General features: G+C 39.5%; 1 protein-coding gene across 1 annotated transcript in view; it reads left to right on the forward strand.

Moving 5' to 3' along the window:
* NYAP2 (neuronal tyrosine-phosphorylated phosphoinositide-3-kinase adaptor 2) overlaps nucleotides 1-18,649 on the forward strand; it is a 139,078-nt gene that overhangs the window by 87,932 nt on the left and 32,497 nt on the right. Inside the window, exon 4 of the mRNA XM_072868618.1 lies at nucleotides 16,860-17,072. Within this exon, the coding sequence (XP_072724719.1) occupies nucleotides 16,860-17,072 (213 nt within the window). The remainder of the gene's footprint in view (nucleotides 1-16,859; nucleotides 17,073-18,649) is intronic.

Consider the following 18,649-nt stretch of genomic DNA (forward strand, 5'->3'; position numbering starts at 1 on the left):
AAACTGTGTTCATTTACTTTAAGGACAAAACATTCATGTTATAAATAGACACCAGTGGTGAAAAGACTCTGGAGTGCAGCTGTGTTGAGTAAATGAACAGACTGCCCATCTAATCCGATTGTAATTTGTCTGGTATTTACAGTATGACTTAATCCTGCGGGATTACTGCACTGAGCAAGAACCAGGTTTGTGCTCAGATATTACAGAGGTAGAAGACACTCCAAGTTTTATAGAAAACACATACAGGTCTAGCATTTTATGTCTTGCAATTCTACATTAAAATGATTCACCATAAAGAATCTAAGCTATGGGGTTTGAACGTAGAATCTGACCAGACTGTCACATTTACATGCTGTGATTATACATAGTGATAGATAGTGTAGACTGGACTAACCATACGATCTGTTAAAGAAGTCTTGCTCCTGCAAATCCCACTGGAAGCCTAGGGCAGTCCTACAGTTCTGGATTATTTTTTTTAAGCTATGGGAGAGCAAATGCATAGCATAGGTCTAACTGGGACTGCCATGGTTTTATAGTTGTCGCTTCAGTGTAATTTGCTCTCAGCATTCCAGAGGACTGCTGGACTCCAGCATTCCAGAAGGACTTCCAGAATCTAGAGGATAATAAACACACACCAAAAAGAAGTTACATGACTCTTACAAAATCGTGCTAGGAAACTAAGAATATTTGCTTCTAAGATATAAATTATTCTGAGCACATCTCAAGCAACTTTCTCATTGAATCCTCCAAGACTCAGCCCTCTGTGACCCATCTGAAGCTCTCACTGCCATATGCTAGTCAAAGAAAAATAGCACAATACTAAATTTTATATTCAGCTGAGTGTATTTGGAAAATATTGCAGCAGTTACAGAGAAAATTCTCTCTCATCTTTATTGTTATTACTGCAACTGACTTTGTGGAAATTTGGCATCTTGAGTCCAAACTCAGAATGTATTCACTGGCTTTTAATTTGCGGCATTTTTGAGTGGGTTTCTTTTTGAGGAGGGGGACTGCACAAACCTTATTTCCAGTCAACAGCTTTAACATACAAGCAAAGCTGTCCTTGTAGCCTTTCTGTATTCTTTTCTTTACTCTTCTGCCATTTTCCCTTTTTTATCCCCCTCCATTTTATTCCTATAGAGTTCACTGGAATTGCATTAGTGGGAAATCGGGATAAATCAGTGATACTAAGGAGACTGTCACCTCAGGGCCACGTTTTCTGTGGATATGAGCTTCCACTGAAGCCCAGACATGTTGCTGAATGCACTCAGCATCCACCAGCTGCAGCTGTGATGTGCGTATCTGGATTTTATAAGCAGCTCACTTATTGTGCTGAGTTCTTCTAAAAATCCTCTGGTGTGCTGTTAGCATCTTAAATATGCATTACAGCACAGTTATGAAGGTGGGGAGAAAAGAGCAAAGAAAAATAAACGGTAAGGCCAAATCAGAAATGAAAAAATTGGTGAAAGATGATCACAAAGAAAGGCAGAAAAATGGAGAGAAGCCCTACAGAAAACTGAAGAAAGATGTAGAGCATGAAAAATGTGGAAGAGTGGAAAAGATAGATATTATTAATTGTCATTGACTGTTCTTTAACCCTTCCTGCTTTTGCGTGGGGTAACATGGTAATGTACCCTAACAGCTGGCAGATCCCTGTGAAATATAATGTCAGTTCTCAGAGGTTAGAGGGAAACTATTTAAAGGGTACCAACACTGCCTGGTGTCCTTGGGCTGCTGCAGTGTGTCCTTTTCTAATACAGTGGGAAGGTGTTTAAGTATGACTGCTCAATCCAGCGGTGTTGAATGACACATTACCTTTGCTTTTAGCGTATGCACAGAGTGTCTGTGTTACCCATGTCCTTCAGTAAAGAGGGAATTATGGAGGGAGAGAGGGTGGGAACGGTCTTCAGATTTTCTGGAGCTGTATTTGCTGCCCCACTCTTTTCTGCAACATAGAAACATGCTGTACTCCCTGCAAATACAGAATTGAAGTCATGTGCCTATAGGAATACCCACTTCCTAAAAAGCAAAACAGAGAATCTGCTGGTGTGCATCTGAACTGCACTCACTTCAAGGCAGTACATTTTTTCTGGGTGAAATGGTCCTGTAAACCCTTGCCAGGACCAGCCCTTTCTGTTTGTGGATTGCTTGTTCCCATTTGTTAAGGCTTCAGTTTCCTCATAATTTCCTGGGAACTTCACACCTGGTTTGAGCAAGTTTTGCAAATATTCATCCTAATGAACTGCAAAATGTAATAGTTACCTCTGCTTGTACCCTGACTGTGTGCACAAGGTGTAAGATCAGGACACGTGATGCACAGCAGCTCATTGCTCTTTTCCTGAGTTGCTCTGCAGGGCTTAATAGGTGCTTTGGCTTTTGCCTACAGAGGGTTTCACTCTTCAGCTTCTAGTCACATATAGGGAGGAAATTTGTGAGCATGCTACTTTGAAAATTCAGTTAAAGTGACTGAAAATTGGGATAATTATTAACATTTCCTGTTCCTGACTGGTACCCACTGCATTAGGAATCTAAAACATTTTATTATAAGCTGTCGAATAGTGTGGGGAGGGGTGCAGAAGTGGCTCAAGTTGTTAAAAAGGAGCTCATGCTGATTTCAGGCAGCAGGGACCCTCCCATGGCAGCAGAGACCCTCTCGTGGCATTAGAGTAGAAATTTTTACTTTTCTTTTTCTTTTTTTTTTAATGCTGGTGCTTTCCAGGGAGCTAGAAAGCAGCTTTGGGTTCCCTGTTAGATGGACCAGTATGTTGGAAAAGAGAGTTTGTGAAATAAGTCAAGTGAAAATTCACCCCACGTGGGTCTGTCTGGTTGTTTAACCTCCATCTCTGTGCATTAAATGCAGGATGAGGGATGTAGACAGACAGGGCAGGATTTCAGCCTATGTATTTCTAATGGAGTTAGGATGAAAAATGCTGGCGTAAGGAGGGTGGAGTTGGTATGCCATTGAACTGTGCATACCTTCTCAGCTGGATACCTGCTCAGCCTCTGGTATTCTGAAGAGGAAGAGCTTGCCTGCAAGACTAGGCTGACCATAAAAAGTATTATAGCTACTCGACTACATACCATTGCTCAACTACTGCATAGCTGAGAGTCAGTACCAGAGACTGAAATTTGGAAACCTACGTCATTTCTAACCTCTAGGTTAATACATTTTCTGCAGTTTTATATAAAGGCATGTCAGCCTAATTCTCCAGCACTTTTCTGCATTGTAGCAATTGATTGCATGCAGTATGAATGCTGTGTTCAGTCTAATGAGATAGCTACAGCTTTACAGAAATAATACCGCGTAACTGAAGTTACTCCTGAACCTTTGAGCCAGAGGTGTATTGGGTTCTCCACCACAGGTGAAGCAGCTGTTTCACTAGAAGTTAGCTTTTCTAGTCTGATGACCCAAGATATGTATGAGATTAGATGAGGCGATCAGTGCAGTCACTTCTCGTTTGATAGTCCTGAAAGTAGGTCTGAAAGAAAAAACTTAGAGGAGGGAGCAGGGGGAAGTGCCAGAGGAAAAGGAATAGAGGGTAAGAGAAGACCAGCTTTGAAGAGAATGACACTTGTTCACCACGGGAAGGATATGGTCTTACCACAGTTAATTGCATTTAATTAAAGCCTGAAGAGGGCTCTGTCCTTGCCCATCAATTACTATCTATGAAGATATAAGCAAGCTAAGGAGTTGAAGCATCAGAAGGACTTTCTTCAAGTGCTCACTTGTGAGTGCATATTCAGGGCAAGAGCTGTGTACACCTGCGCGTGCAGAGGTCATGAGCTGTCTGGTCTGCTGGTGTCAGTTAGGTGTCTCAAACTCTGCTCTTCACTAAGGGATGTGCCTGTTGGCATGAGTGTGCTATGTTGTGAGACAGAATTGAAAATTACTGAATTGTAACCATGAGGATGACCAGATGTGGTCAGCATCCTTCAGGAACCAAGCTTTTGGGAAAAAAACAAGATTCATTTTGCAGTTGAGTGGTCTTGAGTGCTGCTTCAGCCATACCTGTTGCTGTCCTTCACCAGTAATCCTTAGATCCCCTAGCGAAAAGGGGTGGGCACTGGACTAAATATTTTGATCCCGATAAGCTAGCCGGGCCAGCTGGAGCCTCTTACTTGTTGAAGCTGACATGTGTTCCCCAATTAACAATCACAGGAAATAATTGGAAAGAAAAATCATAACGTGACAGTAAGGTCATTCAGCTAAGTACACAAAAGGCAGAAAACCAATGTTTCACCTAGGTTTACTCTAAGTGGGAAAGCGTGAACTGAGAAGCAAAGGTACAAAGAAGAAATCTGTGAAAGGATGCATGGCAGCTCAGTGGCAGCTTGCACGTCCCTGGGTGCTAATCCCCTGCCGTAGCTATGCCATCGCTGCCCCGTTTTGTACTGCATGCCAGTAATTCAGTTCTTTCTTGGCACCAAGGATGATGCCAGGTTTGAGAACTTGTTTCGAATGGACAAATCAGTAGGTACCCATTCCTTGATTGAAATGCATGCTATCTCATTTGTTGTCTTGCTGCTTTCACACAAAAGCGAGTATGTCTATTTTAAGGGCATTTCGTCGTTCAAGTCACTAATGGGTGGGATGTCCCCTCCATTTTTAAGATGAAGGAATGTCTTTGTTACTTGCAGCTATTAAAATAGAAAGCACGCGTCTTGAGATGGTATGCAATGGTTTTGCTAATTGGTACCGTGACATTGTCTTCTCTTCTAATTCAGCAATTTAGGCTCATCAGAAAATCAGGTCCTCCTGGGATTGTGACGGTATACAGAAGCATTGAAGAAGACATAATTTCATAAATAATTGCTCAGGTTTTTCTGGAAACAGCTGCTGTTTCTGATTGATGTATTCAGATTTATTTATTCCTTCTGTTTACATTACTTGACTGCTTGATAGAATTTCTGGTTAGCAATTTAATCAACATTTCTTTTTATGAAGAAGAAATAAACTTGTAAGGGGTAAAAAAATTTAATAGAGATAAAGGTATTCTCTTTTTGTTAGATTTCAAGTAAAAGACAGTTTCAGGTAAAGGACTGAAAAAGACATTTTCTCTTTAGGTTTAATGTACAGGAAGATGTGAGTTGTCTGAAAGTTGTTAAAAATAAAGGAAAAAAAATGCCTTAAATTCAGTCACCAGCACCTATTTCACTGTATTGTGAATAAGCGAAGTAACACGTGCTGCACTTAAGGACGTGGATAATGATAATAGGTTCTGAGTTTTAAGTGCCATTGCTTTTTTTTTTTTCTTCTGAACAGAGCTTTCTAAGCCAGAGAAATATCTTGACCTTTAGGCCAATCCTCGGCACTTATAAATCATCACTTCTTATTTGAAACTGGGAGAGCTACTCCAGTTTACACCATCTGTGTCTCTGGCTTCAAGAAAACAAATGTGTCCTTTGTGACTGGAACAGCTTGTATTCAAAATAGTGTAGTCATACAGCAGGACAGTGAAATGGAGAGTTTATTGTCTTTTTGTTTCAAACAGGACCATACAATTCACGACCAATTTATGGGTGCTCAGTAATAACGGTAAGAAATGTTTAATCTGGTGATGTTTTCCATAAGCGTATATTACCTTCAACGAAACTGCTAAATACAATTTCTTAAAATTTCTCACTGTGTTTTTTAGGGAAGGTGGTATTAGTGTAGGGTATCAGGGTCCTCCTTTTGTGAAAGAACTGAGCAGGAAAAAAAAAAAAGAGGATAGGCATCAAACTACTTTGATTTAAAGGAATGGTGCAGTTTTATTTACGTAGCCTCTACTCAGGAAGTTGGCGCAGCCGCATCAAATGAAGCCGGCCAGGCTGGCAGTGCCAGAGGTTTGAGAGGACGTGCCCAGAGGGTGGCAGCTGTGGCACCCGGGGTGGGCGGCTGTCCCAACCCCGTGCTCTCATCGGTGTCCTCCTCCCTGGGGCTTCTGGATTTGATAGAGAGCCATGCTTTATTTCTGTCTGCTAGAACAGTGAATGGTTGTATTGACCATAGACATGTTTAAACTTTATACCCTATAGAGCTGTCAGGGAATTGTCTGATTATCTCTAACCTGGTGTCAGTTGGAGATAATTTATTTGAAAATAATATGGAGCCTCTTGCTGGAGGAAACATCTCGTGTTAGCTTTGCTTTATAGGACTTTTGTAGAGTATCTTACTAAAATCGTATCATGTGTTGCAGCAATTGGAGAGTTAACAGTTTTAAGCAGGAATTGCAGTTCAGATGTGAAAAAGATACCTGTGCAGGTTAGCTTTGTGAAAGGGAGAAAGCAAGTTCATGAGAGTGTAGACCAAGCCAGTAGCTGGGGACTGTGGTGCATTTTTTGGTGGGGTGGGTTGGCTTGGCTGGCTCGCGGAAGCAATGACTTTCAGGGTCGGACCAGCTGGCTTTGGCAGTACAGGGCTCCTTTTTCAATCAAGATCTGCTAGATCTTTCAGAACTTGTCTTTATAACTGATCACTGGACCCTGACTTGCATTTTTTCTAAGTTAAGAATCAGATTTTCTTTGCATTAGGATTCAAGTGCATTTTTGTTTGTTAAGTAAATCTAAAAGTAAAACTAGAGACCGTTAGTAGGAAGGCCTAAATTTATTGTGTTTGTTTTTAAGAAGAATGATATTCATAAAGCACTTTGAACCAGATTTGACATATTCCACATGTAGGTATATAGAGATAGCATTTAAATCTGTTTGCATCAACTAAATCACAGGGAAGGAGATCACAGTTTTGTTTAGGAAAAATAACCAAAGTCCCCCAGACCACACCACCACCACCAAGCCAAGGATTGTGAGCTTTAGGAAGGTGAAATACTGTGCAAGTTTCAAAGAGAGCAGAACATAACAGTTTCCCCAAAATTTATCGTGAGCAAAAAAAGTTTCTCAAACAAAATCTGGGGTTTTTTTTCCAGAAGCTGGAATATCTACATCATCTACATCACAGAAGCTGCTCGAGATCATTGTTAAATTAAAGTCTTTTGCATGCTGGCTTATGATCTGAAACCTGGTTTCATGATCTCTTGCGCTGCTGTCATTGCATCTTTACAAGAGATGTAGTTTAATTAAATGCCTTATCTGTACTTACAGTGACACAGCTGTAGCTGTAGAAGCTATGTGATTTTAAGAGAAGATGGTGGGAACTTTGGGGGCAATAAAGGAAAGAACAAGGTTTCCTCCCTCAGTTCTAAAATCCTCCAATACTGGCTGCTATTTCTCCTCTTAAAATTTCTCCTCATTTCTTAAAATGCCTTTACCTTACTGATCTGTGTAACAAAGACTGACAATTTCTTAGGCTAAGTGGTTTATGTATCCATTTTTAAAAAACGTACTTTTTCTGGCATGTCTGATTTGATTCCTGGCAGAATGAGCTCAATTCTTAAACCTTGTCATTAAAGGCCCAATCCAAAGGTCCTTGAAGTATGAGATAAGATATACTTCAGGGGATCCCATTATAAATTATGGCAAGAGGGGTCCTCTCCTTGTCTTAGGCTGCTGTTCCTTGCAAAACCACTCTGCAAACCAAGGCACTTAGGTATCCAGAATGTAGCAGTGAATAATACGAAGACTAAGAAAAAACAGTGGATGACTGCATGATGTGCTACACATTTTTGTCAGTGTGTTATCTAATCTACTTATAATATTCTGATAAAAAGTTTTAGACTCTTAACTGAGAAAAGGTGGATATGCTTCTCCTTAAGTTTTCTCTGGACCTTCCAGGAGTCTATCAGTAACAAGAGAAATCAAAGAGTTAGAAATATCTTTATTTGGGTTACACATGTAACATTGATTCAAATATTGAACCATGAAACTGTAGGGGTGTACAAACATGCTAGGTATAGATAAAGTAAGAAGTACAGGAACATTGAGGAAATAATTGTCAGGATAATAATGCATATTAAAAAATTAGGTTCATTTACATTCGATTTTATGTGAAGGTTTAGGTTACTTTTACTCCTCTGAACAGAATTATCCATCCCTAATAATTATTTTTTTGTTAAAACAGTAACATGCAATTAGCACTTTATCTGGCATTTAAGAATGAGTAAGGAGAACTATTGTTCTTGTAACTACTCATCTGAAAAAGAGAAGCTGCGTGTTTAATTTTGCTGGAGACAGAAATTACTTTATTTTTTTGTGTGACAAATTCATAACTCAAAAAGTACCTTCTTCCAGGAAATCTATAGCTATTTTACTGCTTGGGCAATGTTTGCATAATTTGTATTTAATTTATATGTGCTGTAACACATACAGAGACATTTGTGCCAGCCACACTAGCTGCTCTGCACACTTGTGAAAGCAATAATAGTAACATCTTACAAGCACAGGCATCGGCTGGAGCTGTATAAGGCCAGCTGCAATTCTACTTACTTCCTCAGGATCTGAAGTCATGGCTTAACAGTTGCTTAGCTAGCAAGAGTAAAACCAGTTCACAAAATGAAACCTCTAATTAGAAAGTGGGGAGGGCCTAAAATGATTGACTCTGTTAAAAGGCACAGAAAGACAGAATGACATATGGATTTCATTCTGTAATCGGGAGAAACCTTGAGCGTTAACATGCAGAGCAAATAGTGCCTGGGACCCTGACCCAGCTACACTTGGCACAGAGGCTGCATAGAAAAGCCAGTATGCTTGTGCCTGGCTTTGTAAAACTGAGAGCAAAATTCAGGTAAGGCCAATGTTAAGACAACATCAGGATTCCATTTTACTGGTAATGTATTGTGGTAGGAGGAGAGCTGTACAAATGGGACACTTGTTCTAATAATGAAAGGCAAATTTTCTTATTCATTAATGGAGTCAATAAAGAGAAAAGCATTAATAAATATGTTTTTCATAAAGGTAGTTAAAATACAGACAAAATAGCCAGGAAAGAACTTATTTTCACTTCACCTTTCTAATTTATTTTTTAATGTGAAAATATGAGAGTGAGGGTTTCTGTCCCCAGTTTTCACAACCAGTGTCCATTACTATCTCTGCATTTTTCTGCCTAAGAACAGATTCTCATTTACTGCTGAATCTGGATGAAGGCATACACTTTAGAAGAAATGAAAGTGGTCAAACAACGGAAAAACCCTGCATTCAAACTGCTGATATAGTTCAAGGGCTGTTTTTCAGTAGAAAACTTGACCAAAAAAATGTTGACAAGTTTAATATAGTCAGCACTTCTATGAAAGATTGATATTTTTGAAGTGAAGCTTTGAAACTTAAGGTCTTGAACTTTCTACAAAAACATTTTCTTAAAGTGTCTGTATATTTTAGATTTTTTTACTCACCCTTGCCTTCTATTTCTTGCCATACTGTGCTAGAACATGTGGAGTGCCCATTAAACCATCGTTTCCTCATCCAAACATCAAGGCTGTATATTTAAGAACCTGAATAACAGAATGAGCATGCAGTGAAATGAACAGGCTTGGGAAAGAAAGCAATCAAATAAGAGTAGGCACCATCTTCTCTTCAAATCGAATGCTAGTAACAGTTGGGCAACCTTTTACAGTCTCTGATTTCCACAGTTTAATTGCATGTTTCATCTACAGTGTTTTCTTTGATCAGTTGTGAATTTAGGGTGGGGGATGGCAGTGTATGCTTGTGTTGCATATGTGTGTCGCTAAGTAGTCCAAGGCTAGTGTCAGTGATACCAACAGAGGAAGGTGGGGGAGAGAAGAAAGTTTCACAAGACGGCCACATTCAGACTTTTCAAACTAGTCATCTTCCTTCTCCTACTTAAATCCTATTTGCTGCAAACAGACATAGACCATGTGCGTACCCATCTACAGGTATGAAATTTATGTGCACACATTTAATCGTTTGACTGAAAGATCAGCCTGGATTATCAGCAGGAGATCAGGGTGCACAAACTATGTAAGAGAAATGTTTGCAGCTCACCTGTATCAACTATGCTATACATTCATATGAATCAGCGTAGCTGGCTAGCCCCAAATAATAACTGCTGGAAGGAAAACCCTTGCTCTGTTGAAGTCAATGGCAGAATTCCCTTTAACTTGCTGTACTTGGGTTTTTGCCCAAGAAGCCACTGGGGAACACAGAGGCTTCTGTTGAGGTTCTCCTAAGTGCAAGTCACCAATTCCCAACATCGCCAGCTCTGAAAGGAAAATAAAAGAAAAATATGCAGTGAATATCAGAGAATAAAGTGTTCTGCTTAATTATGTAATTGTGACTGGTCCGAGGTAAATAGCAAACCTATTACTAGAGTGCCAAAAGAACATCCTTTCTGAGAATGCTGTTTGATTTAATGGTGAGAGTCCCAGTACATTGCTTTTTATTTGCTTTGGTAATACATCTGTACAATGCGTATCTTCCAGATGTGGCCTTTTCAGTCAAAGGATCAGGCTGTGAGGTGATCTGCAGCAGAATAGGCACACTTGAAAGATCAAGTGCAGTATGGGAAGAAATCATTAAGAAATAATGATGGCCCTGTTGGAAACAGGACGTATGATATTGTCATCACTTCTATAATATATGCCAAAATATAATCATCTTGGATCAAATGACTCTACTTATGTAAGACTAAAAACAGGTTTTCCTGTATTTCAGTCAATCATCAATATACAAGAGGATTTTTCCTCTTACTCTAGGACATGAAACAATGTTAAATGTATGTCTTACCATGCAGAATTTTTAAGTGACTGATGATGCCAGCTGAAGTTTATTGAAACTTAAAGAATTCTATTCTATTCTATTCTATTCTATTCTATTCTATTCTATTCTATTTTTTTCAACCAGATTATAACACTCATCATTTTCACTGAATATGTTTATTCTAAAGCTTTGGATGACCTTTTGGTATAAATCTATCCCTTCTTTTGTTAGTCTTCAATTAATTGCAGTGTGGGCTTTTTCTTTTCCTATCTTGTTTCCCTAGCCCACTTAGCAGCTTTGGGATAGGCACATAAAATCAGCCAAACACATTTCCTCAGCAATCTCTCTTTCCCCTCCCTTTTCTGTCCATAGTAGGCAGAGCTGATCTTTGCAGGTCTGTAGCAGGCAGATGTGATCTCCACTGGATTTCACCGTATAAAACAAAACAAACCCTACACCGCTCACAGAAACATGTGCTCAGTGAACGCTGCGAAGCATTTCAGCCATGTCTCCTTAAATGTTAGATGGTTTTTGAGTCTCTTTCAGGCCTTCTATTGATTTTGCATGGAACTAGGTCAGAGCTGCTTTTAATTGAACAAGCTGGCTGCTGCAACTCTCACTTAACTGTAAAAATGGGGTATTAAAAATTGATATGCAAAGCAAACTTCTGCTTAATTAGCAAGCAGATGAAGTCAGAATAGACAAACCACCATAGTTAATAAAGATGAGGAAATGGCTTTCACTGACAGTATAATATACTCCTATTTTGGGGGAAAAATGGCTTAAGGACTGAGCATTATCCATGTTTCTTGCATGTGGTATTAATAGCCTATTAGTTTTCTTTGGGAGAGGTTGGAATAAATTTACAGCTGTGCAGATCAGACAAACCACCACACATCAAGAAAGCCATTAAAAGGCAGCTCTAATTTTTGAAAGTGTAATAAAGGTAAATAAAAATCCCTGGTGTGCAGAAAGAAGAAACTGTGGGATTCCCTCAAGGGCTTAGTATTGCTCTACATCTGATGTCTGTGGAAGCGGTCAGTCTGTGGCGGACGGGCGCACGCTGCTGTCATGCTGGCAGCGTTACATGGGACACTGGTGGAGCTGTGCCTGGCATTTCCCCTTGGTCAGGACCCCGGGTTAGACATGGCTCGCTGAGCAGGGCCGCTGCTAGCTTGGCAGCTCTGCCCCAGGTGGGGGGGTAGGAGCCGAAGCCTGGGACGTGTCCCTGGTAGCTCTGATCATCACACACATGTGCTGGCGGCAGTCTAATCCCGTGCCTCCACCCCTCCTGACGGCCAGGTGTGCCCTTGGGGATGCTCTGCGCTGCTGCTCCCTCGGCCAGGTCTGTGCCTGCCTCGTGGCCGTACAAGGTGATGTCTGACGTGTCGGGGCTGGAGGACATCGGGAGTTCTGATTCACATCTAAACCCCATCCCAAGTGACTTACTTTGCTTTATACCTGTACACATATGCTGAATTTTAGACCCTATGAGTAGTACCATTGACTTCCCACAGTATGCGAGTTCTGCCTAGAGTGATGTATTATTTATTTATGTTTATAAAAAACACACCGAAAAAAGAGTAAATGAATAATGCATGGATGATTAGCTTATACATTTCAGCTCACAGTTGAGAGAGATGGCAGGGAGCAACCCTCATTTTAAGTTCCTTAAGACAATTGCTTTTCTTTCTTCCCCCAAAAACCCCAAGCTGTAATAAAGGTTCTGCTGTTTATTGCTTAGCATTACACTAAGAAGCCACCAGGACCTGAAATTAATTTGTGCTTAAGAGCAGAGTGGCAGACTGGCCACAGAGTATATATTGATTTGAATGACAGCTTTTCAGGTAAGATGTTTTCCGTAGCTGTATTTTTCAGTTTGCTTTGGGCCAAGTTATAGCTGACTAACTCAGTTTGTTTCTCACTTTCTTTAGCATTTACAAGTTTTCCAGTACCACAGCTCACGTGCCAGCCTTGCCTAGTGTGCAGCTATTAGGGGACCTTTCATAAGAGGGGAAATTGTGCATGTCAGTTATTTGTAAAATATGTTATCTCTCAGAGATTTTAGTCACCATCTTATTCTTGAAATTGAAAAGCCTGAGATTCAGGTGAAATAAATAAGAAAAATGCATATCTTTGACTATTGAAATACAATGACACCTGAAAGTGCTTGAAACATTTGAATGCCTTTATGGCAGTTCAACCAACTGTATCCATAAATATTTAAAGCAGTGAATTATTTCTTGAAATTTACATTTTTATGTACTATTTTGGCTTACGAATTATTGAACAATAAAGATGCTTTCCATAATAATTTCAGCTTTCAAAATACAGCACTTGACTGTGAAAAGATTTGCCTGTGGCCATCATATGACTGAGTGAGCTTCCAGCATAACAGTGAGCTTCAATATCTCCTAACTCCAAATTAAGGTTTTTAACAGCATGAGGTAACTTAGATCCCATCTGTGTTTCTGCACTTCTCAAATAAAAAATAAAAAAAAAAAGCTGTGCAGCTACTGTTACCTTTCAGCGGAGTATATATATATATGACTGGTTAGAGTTCATGTTTTCAGAATGGGATCAATGTGGATAAAGTGGACATTTAAATCCTGCTGTAGCTTTTATAAAGGGTTACCCTGTTTAAAATGTACTGGTTTGATTTTCAGTTGATGATAAGGTCACCACCCCATAGGTAGCCCCAGCCGGCAGCTACACGCGTGTTCTGCTTTCTGCCAATGCCTCGTGCCTGACCGCAGGAGCGAAAACATGGAGCAATGAATGTGCTTTTATGAGACACAATAGCTCGTGCCGCTGAGCTTGCTCCATGGAGCTGCATTTGCAGCGGGGAGTAGTTGACAGTATAAAAACATCCAAGTGACTGGGACAGCCAACAAAGGTCCCAGTAGTGTGCTGTGACCTGGGAGGGGAGCGTTCTGCATTTCTGGAGCTGTCACGGGCACATTAGAACTGAGGTACTCTTTCAGTTGAGCAAGAACTAGCACAGTGATTTTTTTTTTTAATTGAATTTGAGTATGATTCCCATTGACATTTATTAAGGAAGCTGAAATTATTCGAAAATCCTCTCCAAAATATTTGAGCAAAAGTGAGGCATTAAATTGTGGTTTTTTTCATTTTTTATGTATTTGCGAGTGAGCAGGAAAAGTAATATTACAAAAAACTATATAAAACACTGACATGATGTTCTTCTGACTGTGTATCAATGTTACTGATAATGATCACCATATAATAATGATTCAGGCTCTGTGATGGGTTGCATGACATTATAATCTGATTCAATCTGCTTTTCATTTTTAGGATATATTACTTTTCAGATAAACTGAGAACTGAAAATCCCCAAGAAAGGATACTGGAATGTAAATTTACGAAGTCTAGACAGCCAGCTGAAAACCGATTTCCTACACCTTATAAAGAAGTAGACTGTAAGCCAAATCTGTATTTAGTCTGAATATTTCCATAGTTTCCAGCTGGTTGCAGAGAACTGCTGTGCTTTGATTCAGCTGATAATAAAACTAAGAATGCACAAATCATTTTTATCAGGCAACAAGTACAAATACTTCTCTGTTAAGTAAACTGAAGTGGATAAATCCTTAGCTCCACACTCAAGCAGAGTGTTTCCACTGCAACTAGGGGCTGACTGCATGAGTGTGTGAAATTTCAAGGGGTGGTGTTCAAGTAGTGTCAATGAGGCACACACAGAGAAGGTTTTCACTCAGGTAATCACAGCATTTCCAGTAGCAGCTGAATGACATTGTAAATTAAAACTATTGAATGATGCATTAAGTTGGTGGGGCGCTTGCAGGGCCAGATACTGACTTTTTAAAAGCATATTCTATTCTTTTGGCTTTCTCTTTTTTTTGCTGGAAAGGAAGAGCTGCAATCTAGACAGCATCCTGTATTGATGGGAAAGAGGATTGTGCGCATTTCCAAAGAATTTTGAAACTTTGTTCATATCTTTACTTTTCCCAGATAAGTAGTATCTTAAAGAAGTGAATGTTATTGGTGTAAAGGAAAAAATTCAGATGTGATTGCATGTATCTGTTATGTGAAAAGGTGCATCATTATTTTTGATAGATCAATGCTCAGAAAAAATATAAGAGCATTTTTGTTGATAACTGAAACAGTTCAAATCTAGTTATAATTTGGGCTCTACATCTCTTTGCATGGCTCTTTGTATTAGCAAGTCTCTCTACGCAGTCACAGACAGAGCTGTGTTACAGACATTTCGTAGCAAAGGTCCCTGAAAGGCAGATGTCATGTTATTTTGATACAGACTGTTATTCAACCTTGTACCCTGCTGGGGTTACCAACTAGGAAAAACAAACAGTTTGGATTTTCATTACAGTGTCTTTTTGCATACATTAAAGTAGGTAAGTGACCTAAAAGTTCAGGGAAGAGGTTTGATTTTTGAAGATCTTTGTCACATAAAATGTGACTGAATCCTATTTATGAGACTTGCTAAACTGGGGTCGTTTTATTGTTTTCTCATGGAGTGTTACTACTGTAAGTAATTAAAAAAAAAACTTGAATGTTGTGATATGATATCCTTAACATTAATTTTTACTATTAACTGATAGTAATTCATGAAATACGCTAATGATTACATATTGCACTGCATATGCAGTTAGATATTTTTACATGTTTCCTATGACGTTTCATTGAGGAAACTTCAGGCTGACCGTGTTGTTGCTCATCAAGTTCATCTGCAGACTAGGATGTCAAAGAACTCAAAACAACATGAGATTTTGTTAATGTGCATAGGTGGGGCCTCTACCATACAATATAGATATCTAATATTGCATCTTCCACTGTTTGCTGTAGCAAGGGTAAACTGTGTGGGGCTTTGAGCCATGGACAAATTAAAGTGGTTTGAATGTGGTTCTTTTTCTGGGACTGTATCATCTGAGTGGCAATTCCTGTCGGATAGTCCCAGTTCCTGGCCATGGAGATAACTGGGAGAGGAAGTGGCTGCTGAGACAAATTTTGCCATTGCATCTCTGGCAGTCCTGCACAGCCAGGCCACTGCCATTCCGCATGGGTCCCCTGAGGAGCTGTTATCATCTCCTGCCTGCGAATGGCTCCTGGCGTTTTCCCTTTGCTTGGCTCTCCCAAATCTTGTAATGTCCCTTGTAGCCACAAAAAGATTTTGAGATAGGGCTCATGGGAAGATTGTCCATCTCTATCAAATGTGAATTCCAAGACTGTAGATACATACAGAAATTAAGGTACATCAGGGATTTGATTTATAAACCTGAATGACTAGAACTGAATGACTAGAACTAGAACTGAATGACTAGAACTCATGTAAGGATGTCTTGGGCTTAAATATGAGGCAAAAAATTCCAAACTCAGAGGAATTTATTTTTTTTTTTTGCTAAAAGGAGGCAAACAGTTCAGCAAGCTTTGAATAAATGAGTAGCACAGTAATTAGTTGTTACAACTAAAAGCAATCTAATGTTTCTTCTGTATCTAGTTTTTCATGTGAATTTTTCACAGCTACAGATGGAAAAGATCAGGAATTAATTGTTTCTTCATGCATTGCTCAACCTGCAAGAAAAGAAATGAGGGTCTCAAGAAAAGAACAGAAAATCACCGGCCATGAAGAAAGCAAACATCACTGCTTCACTTGAAAAATCATTCAATTGTTTTTTGAATTTCTCCTCCTTATATTGACTCATGGTGTTGCAAGCAGAAAGTCATTTTCTGACTCCAAGGATTTTCCAACCAAGTGAAATTTTATTCCCTAGGTTATGGTGCTGGGCACACCCAAAATATTAACACTGGACAGTTTTGTGGATCATGTGCTTTTTATTAGAGCATAAGAGGAGTATGAGGCAACAGATATGTTGCTTGCACAATATTACCTTAGGAGAGAGCTTCCTTAGAAAGTGCCTGAAGAAGAACTTGTTCCCAATGACATGAAAGCTGAAAAGAATTCAAGTATTTCCATACATTGTTAATAAAAGCATAATTTGGTAGGATACCATTTTCAAAAACATTTTCTTGGCATTTAAGTTGTAACAGAAAAGTTACATTTTATCCATCTGCTGCATTGTGTATGGTTTTAATAATTAAAAAGTTTATTGAAACCTACATAAACTATAGGTTTTAGGCCTAGAGAGTAAAATTGTGATATAAATTGTCCTTAAAAGATTTATGAATGATATATATTGAATACTGAGAAAAAGATTGTTATATGATGTGGGTAATTAGCAGATACTCTATAACGAAATGTGCACTTGTGTATTTTGTAGAACCACTAGATGAGCTGAAGATCCGAAGTCACAGCACTGAACCACTACCAAAGCTGGAAAATAAAGAGAGGGGAGGCCATCACGGGACAGCTTCCTCCAGGGAGCCAGGGAAAGCTCAGGAATGGGATGGAACGCCAGGCCCACCTGTGGTGTCCAGCAGGCTGGGGAGATCCTCTGTCAGTCCAACCATGTTGGCTGGAAGCAACAGCTCAGGTATGTCAAGTAGCAGAGCAGGGAAGATCTCGTGAATCTCCTTGTAAGCTGAAGGATCTCTAAAGAGACACAGATGTAGGTAAGCATCTGGATTCTTTAGACTTCCAAATATCTTCTAGTATCTGCCCTGCCCATTGACTGCTGCACTAATAAGCATTGCACTGTCTGCTTGTGCTCTGTACTGGAAAAGGACTGGGACGGTGGCAGGTAATATAAGCATGTAAACATGCCGTTCATCTATTTCAAAAGTAAGGAATTCCACTTGCCATTGAAAAGGGACACTATGGCAAAGACACCCCCAGGATGGCACCTCAGAGAGAAGTTCTTAAATTCAGTTATCACATACAGTAATAAAAACACACTGTGCAGAAACAAGGCTGTCTTATTGATATGCACAGTGAGTGGACACAGGCAGCCTTTGCTTTATGCTTGTACATAAATTTCTAGAAAAGTGACTATGGATTTCAGAAGTCTCAAATTCATACCTATCCATTTTATTCATCAAATTTTATATATATAAAATAGCGAATTGCCATAAACCATGAAAAATAATGCAGCCTTGTTTATAATTTGACTAAGACAAACAGAACTGATACAGGAATGGACACCTATAAACATTACTTTTTGAGATTTGACAGTTCTCTTAAAAGAGTAACTTCATTGCTTATTGGTTGGATTGTGAAAAATATCCACTTTAAAAACAGTTGGCATATATAGTACTGGCGCCTCATGGTCAATGTTCAGTAAGCATGACTGTGAATGAGCTACTCAAACAAGAAATTATTCCTGCATGAGAGATCTGCTGGGCAGTCAGTGGCAGAGATGAGTCTTTACAGTGCCGAGCTAGCAGAGATGCTCACCCCTCACCCGGGGCATCACTTCCCTGTATGATAATGGGACTCACATTTTCCCTGCATTGCTGGAAATGACACCTGAAACTCAGTATGTAACTTGAATAGGCTTTGCTGATGTGATGTATCATTTGCAGCAATCATGTAGTCCAGCTTTTCTTGCTACAGACCCCCCACATAGTCCTTCCTGGGGCAGCAAAAGTTACTTTTCTGCAAATCTCATTACTCTAACACAAGTTATTTGGGTGTTACTGCCTTTTGCTTGCTTGTGTGTTCTCACAAAGCATCCTGGTAGGTAGGAATTTTCCAGATTAGCTCATAGCTTTGTTAAAAATTCCATTCCCAGTGTATTAGAGCGTCATCTGTGGTAATGCAGGTAAAAGGGTGGGTTCAAAGGTACCACATCAAAATATCAGGACATCTGATAATTAGACCAAAGGTGTGTACCAACCTTTTCAGTTCTGTGAGATGACAGTACGGAGCAGAATGGAAGAGAAATGAAAATTAAAGAGTAAGTTCTTAGCAAAATATAGCACTTCTGTCCAACCTCCCTGCATCAGTTTTATTTTAAAGAGTTGGTTGATCTCCAAAAGCAGACAAAACATGTTGGCTTCAATCTTCATTTGGCATCAGCAAACTGTAATAGTTGTTGAATCATGCCTTGATTTAGTTAACTGTGACTTTGTCTTACATAGCTAGGACTGTCAAAGAAAAATTATGGAAATA

Source organism: Ciconia boyciana, chromosome 7, assembly GCF_034638445.1.
Source record: "Ciconia boyciana chromosome 7, ASM3463844v1, whole genome shotgun sequence".
NCBI lineage: Eukaryota > Metazoa > Chordata > Aves > Ciconiiformes > Ciconiidae > Ciconia > Ciconia boyciana.